This window comes from Varanus komodoensis, unplaced genomic scaffold (assembly GCF_004798865.1).
Source record: "Varanus komodoensis strain SLA01 unplaced genomic scaffold, ASM479886v1 scaffold18_3, whole genome shotgun sequence".
In the NCBI taxonomy this organism is placed as follows: domain Eukaryota; kingdom Metazoa; phylum Chordata; class Lepidosauria; order Squamata; family Varanidae; genus Varanus; species Varanus komodoensis.
Genome location: NW_025335549.1, coordinates 16,018,302 through 16,033,301, shown reverse-complemented (window position 1 = coordinate 16,033,301; position 15,000 = coordinate 16,018,302). Strand labels below are relative to the sequence as shown.

Genomic DNA, 15,000 nt, shown 5'->3' with positions numbered 1-15,000 from the left:
ATTGCATGGCGCTGGGTATTCTCCGTTTGCACTGGCTCACCGAGGTCCCGATTCAGTGGAGACTCAAGCCCCCTGAATGTCACCCTCAGCTGGCCAATTGCAGCAGGCCAAGAGTTGTACGAACAAAGCATTTGTTCCTGGCTTACCTCATCCATTTTTTTCTCAACCGGGACTTCGTCAAAGGTCTTCACGCTGAGTGGCCGGTTCTTGGCATTAATACTGCAAACAAGGTAGAAGTGAGAGTTCTTTTGGGCCCATCATGGATTTGCACTTTCTGTTGGTTGGAGTGGGTGGGAGGGAGGGACAGACGGGGGAAAAGCACTATAATTCTGAAGTGTGTATCTGTGTGAGGGAGGGAGGACAGCACTGGGAAATGCACATCTCCGTGGAGCTGCCACGGCAGAGGCGAGCAAAGAAGGACTCCGTGGTCGGCAAATTCCGGGTCCCGCACCCTGTTCCAAGGAGGAACCACGTACGAGGCAGTTCAGCTTGCTGCAGATCTATTCCCAGGGTGCAACAGATCTCATCTTTCCAGAAGCCCAGTCTAACTTGCAATACAGCCCAGATGTGCCATCAATCATCTCTGCTGATCTCATAATATTACATAAATAATAGTCCCAATAAACTAAGGAGGGCGTGCTCTCCCAGCAGGCGTTGCTAACAGGATGTCCCACGTGGTTAAGTAGGCCCACCACTAAGAATCTCGGAAGACTTTGGGTGGGCACGGTCCTGCTACCATGGCCCTCCATGAAACGAAGTGGCACAGACAATTCGGAGCGTTTTCAAGCCACCCAGGATCCCTGAAGTGACATGTTTCCCACAGTGAAATGTTTCCGACTGTTTGCACAGGCCAAGCAAAAGCAGCCTGCCCCAAAAGCAAGAGAGGGAAATGGCTGTGCATTTTATTAAAAAGAGACCTAGTGTGATGCAGTGGTTAAGTGTTGGGCTGGGACTCAGACGATCTGGGTCCAATCTCTGTTCAGCCATGGAAGCAACTGGGTGACTTCTGGCCAGTCTCAGACTCACAGCCCAACCTCTTTGGACAATCGAGCTTGCAGCCCAACCTACCTCACAGGGTTGTTGTTGTGAGGATTAGATCAAGAGGAGGAGAAGGAGAATTAGGTAAGCTGCCTTATTTATTTATTATATTTATATCCCACTGTGGGCTCCTTGAAAAGGAAGTGTCAGGATATAAATATTAAAATTAAAACATTTAAGATTAAGACTCAGATTAAAAATGCTGCTTGCTTACCTTGCTTCCACAGCACTCCAGCGGTGAATAAAGTTGCTTAAGTTGTCTTCTGAGATGCAGATTTTGGGGATGGGCTCTCCATCAGAGCATAATGAAATGTTCAGTGGGATATAGTCTTTCCCATCCTGCATATTTCATAATCAAGAAGAAAAGAAGAGTTGCTAAGACGCGTCTCTCTCACTTGGCCTCAGGCGTTCCTGGCGGTCACGTTTTGCTGAATCTGCCTTTCGTGGGCTGCCAGCACCAGATGCCCTGCGCAGAGGTTTGCTTTCTCCTTCCTTTCATCTTTCTGCTAAACAGCACCGAGCCACTTGGCCAGGCACCAGCAGTGGGGTTTGGCTTGGTCCATCTCCTCTATCTGAGCAGAGTATTTTTAAAACGACTCTTCAAAGACACGGAGAAGCTGTGGTTCTCCATATGTTGCTGGGCTCTCCAACTCCCATCATCCACAGCCAGCGTGGCCAATAATCTGGGATGATGGGAAGTTATACTCCGACAATTCCTGGAGGAGCACCAAATGCCCCCCTCTGCTCCAATCATTACACTCTATCAGCTCTCAGGTCCTTAGTTGTTGCGCCAATTTTGTTGAATGTTGTTTATGTATCCAAGTCTAATGTCCAAACCTGAGGAGCTTGGATGGGTAAAATGGACCTTAGGCATTTGATCCTAACCTCACAGCAACCCAGTGGGGAAGCTCAGGCCATGCAACACTGAGTTGGAGCGGGGAGCTCAGGAGCCTCACGGTCACCAGGAATTCAGACTTGAGTCCATTTGCCTTCTCTGCCCCACAACCATGATGGAGAACATGCATTTGAGCTCCCATCATCCCTCCCAGTTGGCTCTGCGGGGTAGGGTTGATGGAAGCTGTATCAACAGCTGGGGCTACAGGTTCTCCACCCCAACCCTACCCACCACTGATGAGTTACGGGACAGACTAAAACCGCAGCTCGCCATGCTGGTCCACTAGAAAGCCCCCAGGGCAGCAACTTCCTTTGCTGGGGTCAGCCGTAATTCCACACATTAGCGTGAAAGGTTTCCAGTTCACCCAACGGACAGAGTTACAGGATGCCATACAGGAAACACAGGAAGTCGCAGCTGCGCCCATTAGGGCACAAAAGGGGCATTTCGTGCCGTGTCTCTTTCTGGACGGGGCTTGCAGTCACCAGTACTTGGCTGACAGGGCGCTGCGCATTTCTGGGAGTCCACCAATCCCGTCCTGTCCACACTTGCTTCCTGTTGCCCTGTGGCACAGGCAAGCGGCTACGGGGGGTGTTTGAGAATTTGGTTGCAGGAGAAAAGTCTTATTCAGGTAAAACACTGGGCAACTTTGCCTTTTGCTTGGAAAACGTGTCACAATGCACAATCTATCCAAGTCACTGATTCTCAGCAGCAAATAGTAACAACTAGTTGAAACTGTTTTATTTTATCCCCAGGAAACCCTCTCCAGCCCCGCCCCACCCCAAAGCCTAGCACTGTCCCTTATGAATATTCTTTCTTCTTTGTTCCCCCTGGCTATAGTAGCTCTCCCCAAAATTGTCCTTTTCTGCATGGCCAACTAGCTTCCTTTTAACTGAACTGCACTGATTTATTTGTTTTGTCAAGTGAAAAGAGAGAGGAGGAAGAACCTGGATACTGAAAATTACGTAACTGCTCTGTTCCGAAAGTGGAGAGAAAAAAGGTTGATTAAGCTATTGTGGAACAAGCAAGTGTATAATTGCCATTGCAGGACACAAACCCTTTTGTGTTAAAGTTCCTCAAAGCGATGATGAGTTTAGCATGTTTGGTATACGTTCACACTCACATTAAAAGTGAAAAAAGATATTCCCTTTCTGGAGGCTGAAAACTAATTAAAACTCTTGGTGTGATAAGGAACCCTTGTTCCTCTCAGGAGCAAATGAGGCTCTCAAAAATGACTGAACATGAATTTTCAGCTTGTAACGGATGACTACCATTGGGCATGACCTCTTTGAGCAAGAAATATTTACACCCACTGAAATTTTTCTGAATTTTTCCCATGAAACAACCTTCAATCAACCAGTTTCGTATAACAGAGTCATGTTTCTCAGCTGAGGCACACCAAAATATTCTCTGCACATGTTCAGTTGGGCTTCAGTCGAAAGTGGAAGAGATCTCATTCTGCATACCTGTTGCACATTGGCCTGGAGCAGGTCTCCTAAGCGCTCCACGAGCTCCGTGAAGGTAGGTCTCTCTGTTGGAACACTGTGCCAACAATCCAACATGGTCTGGTAGCTACAGGAAAAAAAGAAGAGTGCATCAAAGACGACTAACAACTAACCATCTGTGAAGTTACCTTCACTTCCCCTAAGTATTTTGGACAACAATTCCTAGGATTCCTGACCGTTGGCCATGTTGACTGAGGCCAATGAGAGCTGATTACAAAACATCTGGAGGAGAGCAGGTCAGGGATGGTGGCTGTCCACATTCCTCCTTATCCTGCTTTGCACTTATAGTCTGGCAATCCTGCCAGATGTTGCCTATCGAAATAGCAACAATAGCCTTGATCCTGGTCCTTTATGAAGAAGGCAAGGACGTTCGTTGCCCTGGCAAAAAAATAAACACAAAGGGACGACTGAGGATGGAGACAGTGATAATCAGTTCCAGAAAATGCTTCATTTACTTAGGCTTCGCTATAGGATATTAGCGATAGGATATTATGGGGGCTTTTGCAGGGGGGGGTCTTACATTATTTTCATTGTGAGCTGCCTACAGTTACTTCCTAAAATAAGCAACAATGCTGTCGTCTTAGGAGCAGCTGGGTATAGGATGCGACCATCAAAAGCTGGATCAGGCCAAGGTCCATTTGCTCCACCGTTTCGTCCACACAGTGCTCGTCCTGCTGCCCACAGAATCCTACTAGCAGGATACGGGTGCAGCAGTGCTGCCCTACCCATGCTCCCCAGCCCCGGGCGTCCTGACCCTGTTCAACCACCACTTCAGTGTGAAAGTATCAGACAGTTCATTGGAAGATCAATACTGCAGAACCATAATTGGTGCATTACAATGAAACCTCATTTTTTCATTTAGTATTTCATGAAGCACAACAATTTGGCTATATTAAACTGAGTTTCAACTAAGCTCTGGGTATGTCTTCACTAAAGTTTTAATAGCTGTCCTGTCTCCACAAGGGATTTGGGGAATTATATTACTGTGATGAAAAGGCAGAGAGGTATCTCTAGAGATTTCAGCTCTGTTTTCGACCAGCAGCTCCCAGGAATGGGCAATCCATCCTCTTTCTAAAAAGGGTGGAAGTGGTCCGATACATGTAAAGAGCACGAGCATAATACTCCGGAATACACGAGCCATTGTGAGCCAAGATAAAATTTGGTATGCATGAGAGTAATCTGCCCCTGCGTTCTTCCTCTGTTCCCAGTGACAAAAGCTGGCTGCACAAATTGCCTTGAAGGTCATACTGATAATGGAATAGATCAGGGCTGAGCCAACATTTCTAAGAAGTTTCTGGGAAAAATTCTGTTCTATAGATCACTTTGCAGAATTTCCTTGGTAAATTCTCCACCGTTCCCTCCTCTGTTCACACGACACATGCACACAGCACCCCAGAATAACACCAGGCCTGGAGCACTGCGAAGGATGCAAAGCCATGGCATGGCTGCCAAAAACAACCCCACGAACAAAGAAGGAAGCTGCGCTGCTTCGTCCCTCACAATGAACAGTGAAAAGCTTTGGCTCTTCCAAGAGCCTTTTTAAGGGGGAAGAAGTCATTGCAATGGGGCAGGAGGGGGAAATTTTCCATCCTCCAGTTTCTGGAGCTGCTTTTGGGCCCAGCAGCTGTTCAGAAGGTAGATAGTGGCCAGATCTGGAACGCAGAGACTCACCTAATTCCTAAAAGGGGAAGGTGGGGGTGAAAGAGGGAAGATGCAAGAAGGATTTCTGAAGGAACAGGGAGAGGCAGGACGGGTCGTGCAGCGACAGAAGGGAGCAAGCGTGGGTCTAAACCTGTGCAGGGGAGGGAGGGACAGGTACAGTGGGCCAGGTTATGTGGAGATGGAAAACATACACTTCTGGAGTTGAATATTCAGGTGCTCTCATTCGTGTTCCTTCCTTGAGACGTCGGCAGAAGTCCTCATCGATATACACCCCTGGATACGGAGATGCTCCTGCAGACACAAAACATGTACACCAGCCAGGTAAATTCAGGAAGATTAAAAATGAATGATAACTTATTCCACATGAAGTGCTTTATTTTTTTACTGCAACTCTCGCAGACATGACATGAAAAATTCACTGGCAAGGTGGCTTTTCTGGGGCATTTGGGGTTACTGGGAAAATCCGGGGTAGGGTTAAGGTAAGCAAAATGAGGTGCTTCTGATACTTCTGAGACCTGGAAGGTGCTCAGAAGGGGCAGATAGAAAGAGCCGGGCAGAAAAATCTCTGAGAAGTGAGCATTTTAGAAATGGGCGTGCTACATGGGGAATTCTGCCAGATGTTAGGTCCTCTGCAGAAATCCAGGGAGGAGACACTGCATGGTTCACCCCTGTTGCCTGGGGTGGTTCAGGATGAAATGCATCTATTTCCCTGCTGTGATGAACATCACGGTGCTGACAGTCCAGTTCCTCAGACGATTCATAATTCTGAAGTGAGGCAATCTCACTAGGCCTGACCCAGACGTAGGACTCGGAAGACCCCTTTTGCCCCTGGATACTCAACTGCAGATCCCTGGGTTACTTTCCAGGAGAACAAAAAGAACTACTGTATACTTGAATTTTGCTTTTCTCTGTTATGCCACCCAATAATTAGATTTCACACAAGGATTACAAAGCATTGATTCAGTTCTAATGCTGTGAATTTACTGGTTCCTACTTTTCCCAAAGAGATGGTAGAAGGTTTCTTCTCTCCAACAATCTGGCCTCCTTAACGGCTGTGGAAAAATTTGGAAGGACACGTAATCCGGTCTTAGCATGGGTTATCTAACAGAATCTGCGTCTGAGTGCTGGTTTGGAGGAATCCTTGTACACTTCACATCACATCACATTCCTGTCTGATTTCCTGTTTTTGTCCCGCTCCACTATGCCAGCTTCCACAGTGCATTCAGAGCCAAGGCAGAAAAACAGAAAAAGAAGGAATGAATGGGAGCACAGTATCAAGAATAACAGCTCTTTGAAGCAGTTTGCATAACTCTGCTTGAGTTGCAAGTTGCTAAGAATCCTCCCAGCTGATAAGTGGGGCTGTGATTCAGAGAAAGCAGCCGTCCCCTCCCCAGGAGAACCTCCTCTGTCCCTTATTTGGCCAAAGATCGACTGCTAGAAGAGACCAGGTAGGCAGAATATTGGCATCCGCTGACTTCCAATGTCCTCCTTCCAGTTGGTAAGGAAGTTTCTAAAAAGAGTGCTGTTGGAAACTGGGGAATTCCTTTTGGATGCAATTTAAAGTATTGTTGCAATTGAAAATAAGAACAAGCCTCGTAGATTCTCAGGGATAGGAACTCCCTCCCACATCAGTGTTTCCTCTCTAATGAAAATCTACTCCTGCCTCCAGCATCCCCCCAAATTTTGTGAGACATTTTATTTCTATTTATATTATAGTAACAATTTTTAAAACCTGCATCTGTGCATATGAGTTAGCATATGAACATGTTTATGAAAACATATCACCTCTTTGGTCCTCAGTTTTTGAGACATTGCTCCCTTCTTGTGCATGTCCTACTTACCTACCTTTGCTAATAAATGCTGATGCTATAGCATTGCAAGTTTCTTATTTACCCCACTATCTTTCACTATTTAGAAAAAAACTTGCACATTTAATCCCAAGAAGGGCTGCCATTCTGTCCAGGGCCATTTCCTCAATTGCAAAATGTGATTTGATTGGCAATTCAATCATTTCAAGTGAACAAATCAAGCCAAGTTGCCTTCGTCGGTCTGTGCACACACGAACTGCAATTTGCCAAGATATGTGTAACAGTCACTATGCTGGGAGTGACTGGGACCATTCACTTGTGGACTCACAGAGGTCCATAAATGTAGGAACTGTGGAAAGGAGCTCAAAACTTGCCCCTTAAGGAACAAGTCTTCATGTTCAGATTTTTAAAAACAAAAAAGAAGTGAAACCGAAGCAAGGCAAAGTGAAGCAAAAAAGCAAAGCAAAAAGCAAAGCAAAGCCATACTTTTTACGTAAGTGGATTTGCTTGCTGACACGGTTCTCTGTGAAATGCTTATCGTCCGAGCTGTCCGTGAGAGAGTGCCAGACCAAGGACATGCCTGGATGAAGACCTCTCTTTGGTAGAACAATTTGTTTTCCAAATTGGTGCTATAGAGAGGAAAATCAGGTTTCTAATCCCATTTCACAAGGAGAATACCAGACATTATGTCAGGGCCAGTGTGTGGAACAATCCAACACATTCCTCAATTAAAAGAACAATCCAGTGTCTGGAGCAGTTTCATTTGGAGGTTGGAGGTTTCTTAAGAGGAAAGCCGTGCCTGCCGCTTAGACAGTCTGCTGGGAAGAGCTATATTTTTACCGAGCGTTATCTTCTTATCAAAGCCTCTATACTGCAAGACTACAGATCTGAATGTTGCCAATTAACCAGTGGGCGCTTGGCTAGATTTCTGGCATAACTGCAAATCTGCTGCTCTAATTAAGTCATTCACCTCCAAGCTATTCCGATGGCTCCTTGGATGTGTTCGCATCAGTTAGGTTTGGGTGCACTGTACGCTGGCCGTGTCACCAGGGTGACATGTTTTGAGAAGAAACAGGCTTCTTTCTGTGCCTGGATCCCATTTTCTCATCTGTTTTGCCTCTGGGGACACAGTCCCTGGCTTGACTGCTGGAAAAAGCTGAGCAGCTCACCAAAGGAGTGGGAGACATGTTCATTTCCTGCCATTTGCTGTCAGCCACCAAGCCAGAGTCGAATCTTGCTCTAAGCGTGTCATGGCCTGAAGGACTTAGGATCTGGCTACCGGTGCGTTGCCTCTTCCAGTCCAAACCTGTGTGATCACCGATGCCCTTGAAGGAAACCTTGCCCGTTTTGCAGCACTACGGATTGCAGACCGAGGGCAGCTTGGAGCGGCACCTCTTTGCAGTAGCGTCCGCATTACGGAACGCTCTTGTGGTGTTGGGAAATGCCAAGGGCAGCACAATTTCGATGTCAGAGCCCTGCCCTGAATGCATTTCTAACATAGCTCATTTATTCATTATTGGGTGAAGGCTTTAAATATTTTAAGTGATCTAGCTGCTATGCTTTTGTATTTATTAAGATGTATTTAAGTCTCTGATTCTATAAACCACTCACAGATATATTTAGATGTGGTAAGCAGTACATATACTGATGAAATGAGAAAGAATTAGTGCAGGGCCTGAGCCAGGAATGTGGACATCTGGGCCATTCTTGGAAGCTTGAAAAGGGCCCTCAGGAGCCTAGGAACGAGCTCTGCAAAACAGTGTGGCACCACAGGGCCTTCCTCTACTCCGTCACCATCATCTTCACCCGGGGGTCCTCCGTGAGATGCTTATCACTAAGGGACTTCTCCTGACCTTCTCCTGCAATGTAGCCCCTCGAGAGCATGTGGCAGGCTGCACCCTCCATTCATGGAAGGGGAAGAGGAGCCCCAAGCCCAGCAAGGACAAACTGGGCGGGCAGCTGGGATGCCAGAGCATTGCTCAGCAGCTGCACAGCACGCCAGGGGATATGCAATGTTCTCCCTGAAGGCGCAAAGTTCAGAAAGGGAGAAGATAAATTTCCAAAATGCTTTGGACTTCAACTCACAGAAGCCCTTGGCAGCTTGGCCAATGATCAGCAATGCTGGGAACTGAAGTCTGAAACATTTGGAGAACTGCTTCCCACCCATACCTGTTCTGTGGATAGCATTGCCAGAGCCATTACGACTTAAATTTTTAAAAAACCAAGAATAAGTAGAAGTGTTGCTCTTAAAATACATCTTTTTCTGCTCCCTCTGTTTTGCACTTTAACCTTTGGGATTTTTTTTTAAACAGAACTTTGAACCTTGCTGAATCTAATCTCCCCTTCATAAAATGTTCTCCCTTTGCATTTCTTTTTCGGTTTGTGAAAACTGTAATAGAGCTCTTGAACTCATGGGAACATCCACATGAGTTGACTGCAGCCTTCATAAGGACCAATTAAAAGTAGCAAAGCAATGAACAAGACTTTGTGCAGCACAGACCTTTTTTTGAGCTGGATGGCAAATGAAAAGCAGCGGGTGAACAGAGGGGAAAGAGACACTGCCTGCAAAAAGCAACATCACATTACAGAACGCATTTCTGAGCACCTGCTTGTTTCTACATTTTGCAAAAAGAGAACTGGTCTTGCTTCTCTTCCTGTAGCCTTTGGGGAAGTCCAAGGGTGTTTTTTATTTAAAGCAAGAAGGCCTAACTTAACGATATCTTTGCTACACATTCTCTGTGCCATTGTAAGATTAGTATGCAATCCCTCAATCCCAACTTGGCCTGCTTCCAGTTTTCAGATTGGAAATGGGCAGGAAATCGATCAAACTCAAATGAGCCAGATTTCCCAGCATTGCCCCCCTGCCCCCCGGTCAATATCACGACCTGCAACTGCGGTCTTACAATGTTGACTCGGGAAGCTCCTTGCTGACCGGTGGAATTAGTTTGCTCTCAGTTCTCCCAGCTCACACCAGGGCAAAGAAGCAATGGTCCACCCCCTTGGAATATAGAGAAGGCTTTCACTTTTCTAAATGGCGCTTAGAATTGTACGGAGGCAGGAATGGGGGATGAGATCTCTATTCCAAGCACCCTGCAACTTGTCCATCTGCTTCTTCCCATTCTTCTACCTGCCCTTTGCCAAAAGGACCAGCACAGCCTGACATGGGATTGCCCTGTTTCCATGACAGGGGCTCTTGGCCAACCAGTGGTCTTGTAGATGCTTATTTTTTCAGAAGGTTAGCTTTTTGAAGAGCGCTAGGAGCAAGAAGAGGATGCCACAAATATTAGCCTAAACGAAGAATTCCTCCTCCTCGCCACTATGTTGTGAGAGTTCTTCTATCGCTCATGGCAGACCACACGGGACACCCAGTGAGTAACTACACTCTGTGTGGTCTATGAGCTGAACCTGCTTAGCCTGCGGAAAAATACCCTTTGTCAGGAAGATTTTCTGCTCAGTAAAAGTGGATTTCATCCAGGGAAGCCACAGTTAGCATTCTATGCAATGTTTCCTGGTTCCAATTGTTCCGAATGTCAACTCTGGCTTTCAAAACACGCACTGCATGCCAACTTGCCGGCCAGTCACAGCAGTGTCTATCTGTGAGCAGCCGCTCGCTGGCTCACACAGAATCCCTCCTGAGAGGCATGCTGCAAACGTGAGTAGCCAACTCCCCTAAACTTCCTTTGTCTCCAGCCAGTTCAGAGCTGCTGGCTCAGCTCGCAAAGTGGCAGATGGAGCCCTCTGATAAGAGATCAGGCCGCTGGTCCATCTGGCAAGTCTGACCCTTCTCCATGGTCTCCACCAGTGAAGCATCCTCCCTTCACCAGCTATCTAAGCCTTCTGTCTTGATGTGCCCAGGACTGAACCTGCAACGCACCATTGCGAACCACAAAACAAGGTGGAGCGCTTGTTTCAGAACTAACCTGGGACTCCCAGAATGCAAAGCCTGTGCTTTGCTAGTTTGTTATTATCCCATTGTTATGTGACTCCCAAGCATAAGGCTAGGAATTCATTTGTATAAGCTACTGCAGCTTTTTAAATATGTGTTTTGAATTTGGTTCCCAATTTTTGTATGGCAATTTTTAATGATGTTTTCAATGCTGTTTTGTTAAATATTGTGTTGTTATTGCATTATATTGTGTTGCTGTACATCATCCTGAGAGCCTCAGTTATTGGGCAGCATTGCTGCTGTCATTGTCGTAACAATATCCCATCTATACTTGGCGTTACCAAGGATCAGTGCCCATCCAATCCACCAATCCACACAGGTGGATCAGATCAGCAGAAGCTGAGCATTTTGTGGGCCTTGCTTTTTGCATGAAAACCCATGCCTGCGTTGGGCTTGACTGAACACATCCCTTCGCAATGCATATCTTTGAAATGCATGCATCCTTTGCTCATAGTTTAAAGCAGATTTGTGTGCATTTTTGAGAAGTGCACCATTTTTCGAAAGCACGTGTGCCGCTGAGAGCTTCTTTTGAGGTGTGCAACTCTGACGACTGAGCCCAGGTGTAAACTTGGCAAATCCTGATCAAAAGTGAACTGAAGCAATTCCTCATACATCCCTCCCCACCCCTTAATTTAAAATAAAAGTAATGCAAACTTACCGAGAGAAAATATTTCCCACAGCAACACACCAAAAGACCAAACATCACTCTGGGTTGTATAAATTTTGTCAAAAATCGCTTCTGGAGCCATCCATTTAAGTGGCAGTCTAGCCTATGAAATTAAACAAGTAAAGAATGGCATTAATAATGTTTATCAAATTGTGCATATCCTGTATAATCCCAGTGGGCAAGCATGAGGCACATTCACTATGACTGCCCTGGAAGTAAGACACGGTCGCATTCTGAGCACCTAAATCTTTTCACTTACATCTCCTTTCCGCACATAATCAGGATCTTTGTAAATATCCCTGGCTAATCCAAAGTCACAGATCTTCACCACATTGTTTTCAGACAGGAGAATATTCCTGGCTGCCAAATCCCGGTGAATGCACTAGAGAGACAAATAAAGGTGGACAAAGGAAATCAGAAAACATTCCTCCATTCTCAGGGCCAACTTGTGCAAGCCAATCACAGCACGGGGGAGAGGATTCCCCCTCTAGATCCCACAGAGCCCCTCCTCACTTCCAGCTGGACATCTGGTCCTGGTGTAACTTGTCGTTTCATCCCTGACAGTTTCCACTAACTACCAAATCCCTGCACAACCCTGAAACATTCTCAATACCCCACTCCTCTTGACTTCAAACCCATAGGTCTCTAATAGGACAATATCAACACAACTCCCGAATTCCTGCTCTCCGTATTCCTTTGACGGCTCTTCCAGTTCTTTTCTGAGGGCTTGTGTGCCAAGAGTTGAGTTGCACCACTATGGGGTCTTCATTTCAGGATCAGAGGGCAATTTAAAAGAAATATATTTACAGAGAAAGAGGCAAGTCATTACAGATAATGGCGAGGAGAAGCAGGACGAAAAGCATCATTAGGATCTTGTTGGAGAAGACCTTTGGCCGTTCTTACGGAAGCCCTATGGAGATGTTTGTAGGGCTTTGGTGGGAATGAGCCTCTATGTGACACCTCTGCAAGGGCTTAGAAGCATGTTGAACATCTTGCGGGGGTTTGTCAGGACTTACTTTTCTTGAGGCCAAGAACTCCATGCCTTTGGCTACCTGGAAGCTGTAGCAAATCAAGTCTTCCAAGGTGAGGGATCGCTTATAGAGATCTTCAGCGTCTAGAGGAGAGGGAGCAGCATTTGAGCAAAGCACCGCATTTATTGCATGACAGGCACAAGATTGCTCCACAGCCTGCCCTAACATTCAGCCCCATTCCCCATGCCATGGACTCAGCTAAAAATGATGGCAGGTGATTGCGTCGTCAGGAAAGGCTGCGTCCTTCCCCCCGCTCTTCAAAGCGAGTGTGTGGGGCTAATAATCTGACTGGAATGCAGCTCCGCAAGACAAAGTGTCCGAAAGACAGAATATATTACGGAGATTGATTTTCTTTATATCTATAGTGAGTTTGTTGTTGTGTTATATGCGCTCTTCGTCTTGCCACCTGCATTTCTAACTCATTTTTTTAATTCCATGAAATAAAAGAAAGCCAAAAGGCAAATGTTTTATCCGCAAAGAAAGATATGAAGAGTATGGAGAGAATGGATAGAGAAGCAGGTTTTTCAGCTCTTTGCCTAGACAGAGAATTCTTCACACAACACAGAATTGACCACAATGTCCCCTCACCCAGTCTGTCAAGGCCAGTGGACCAGGATTAATGCTAAGGAAGGCGAGACTAGGCAGATTTTAGCCTGGTTCAGCAAAATGGTTGTTGTGCTAAGTGTGGTGTAGTGGTTAGAGCATGGGACTGGGACTCAGAGGATCCGGGTTCGAGTCCCCGCTCGGTCATGGAGCCAACTGGGTGTCTTTGGGCCAGTCACAGACTCTCAGCCCAACCTACCTCACAGGGTTGTTGTTGTGGGGATAAGATGGAGGAGGAGAGATGATGTAAGCTGCCTTGAGCCCTTTGAGGAAAAAGGCAGGATATAAATCCATAAAAATAAATAAATAAATAAATAAGTTGGTCCATGGATTGTGTCCACTGGGAGATAGGACAGGGTCTTCTTCCACCAAACCAAGAAGCCAGCCCCTCTTCCATTTTCCCCTCGCCATTTCTAGTGCTGCTTTAACATGGTTAAGTGGAGCGTGGTATCTCACGTGGGCAGCAAAGGGCACTTCTGGCCGCTTCTCCCACCCTGCAGAACTCTGGGAGACTCTCTCTGAACTTCAGGTGAAGAATTAAGTGATCGGATGGAGCGTTGTGCAAGCGAACCAGTGAAAACATTGTCTCTGTGCCCTGGGAGTGTGGCAACAGCTTTCTGTTTCCAGAGGAGTCTCTTAACTCACCCCACACTTGCCCTCCCAATTTCAGAGCAGGGGAAGCATCAGCTGGAAAAGCTGGGATGGCATTTGAAAGGATGTACGTGAGTCTCCAATGCAAGGAGAACCAAAGAAACTGGGTGGGCTGCTTGTTTACCTTCCTCTTCCTCTTCAGAGTCAGTGTAACTCTTGTCTTCAATGAAGCCAGAGCTGGCTGAGCTCCCAGTGCTGGCCACGCTCTCGAGGCGGCGTTTGATCAGTTCAGTCAAATCACTGATGGACTCCTCCAGACCTTTCTCAGCAGGGCCTAAGTTTTCCTGTGGCTGGAAAAAGAAGACAACACAAAAAGAAGCTCTTCCCACTGTCTTTGTTTATGCAATGGTTCCCAGCACTTGTTCCACCGGCAGAAAGGGATGGTATTGGAGGTCCATTAGATTCGATCATGAGAAAATGACAGGAAGGGCTGCGGGTATGCATTTACGGGGCAAAAAAATCTCCAGGAATTGAGCATTTTAGAAATGGGTGTGCTCCACGGGGAAGTGTGCAGATTTTAGGGTTACTGGGGAAATCCAGGGTAGGGTTAGGGTTAGCAAAACGAAGGAACTTCTGCCGCTTCCGAGACCTGGAACGTGTTCAGAAGGGGCAGATAGGATGAGCTGGGCAGAAAAATCTCCGGCAAGCGAGCATCTTAGAAATGGGTGTGCTGCATGGGGAATTCTGCCAGATTTTAGGGTTACTGGGGAAATCCAGGGTAGGGTTAGGGTTAGCAAAACGAAGGAACTTCTGCCGCTTCTGACCCCTGGAACGTGTTCAGAAGGGGCAGATAGGATGAGCTGGGCAGAAAAATCTCCGGCAAGCGAGCATCTTAGAAATGGGTGTGCTGCATGGGGAATTCTGCCAGATTTTAGGGTTACTGGGGAAATCCAGGGTAGGGTTAGGGTTAGCAAAACGAAGGAACTTCTGCCGATTCCGAGACCTGGAACGTGTTCAGAAGGGGCAGATAGGATGAGCTGGGCAGAAAAATCTCCGGCAAGTGAGCATCTTAGAAATGGGTGTGCTGCATGGGGAATTCTGCCAGATTTTAGGGTCACTGGGGAAATCCAAGGTAGGGTTAGGGTTAGGAAAACGAAGGAACTTCTGCCGCTTCCGAGACCTGGAACGTGTTCAGAAGGGGCTGATAGGATGAGCTGGGCAGAAAAATCTCCGGCAAGTGAGCATCTTAGAAATGGG

The 15,000-nt window shown here is 46.6% G+C and overlaps 1 protein-coding gene across 1 annotated transcript in view; it reads right to left on the bottom strand.

Annotated features, from left to right (window-relative positions):
- Positions 1-15,000, bottom strand: part of LOC123021962 (vascular endothelial growth factor receptor kdr-like) — a 143,112-nt gene that overhangs the window by 13,009 nt on the left and 115,103 nt on the right. Inside the window, exons 21-28 of the mRNA XM_044427244.1 lie at positions 13,928-14,093; positions 12,535-12,632; positions 11,778-11,900; positions 11,510-11,621; positions 5,289-5,388; positions 3,397-3,502; positions 1,253-1,377; positions 147-219 (exon numbers count right to left, since the gene is read on the bottom strand). Of these exons, the coding sequence (XP_044283179.1) occupies positions 147-219; positions 1,253-1,377; positions 3,397-3,502; positions 5,289-5,388; positions 11,510-11,621; positions 11,778-11,900; positions 12,535-12,632; positions 13,928-14,093 (903 nt within the window). The remainder of the gene's footprint in view (positions 1-146; positions 220-1,252; positions 1,378-3,396; positions 3,503-5,288; positions 5,389-11,509; positions 11,622-11,777; positions 11,901-12,534; positions 12,633-13,927; positions 14,094-15,000) is intronic.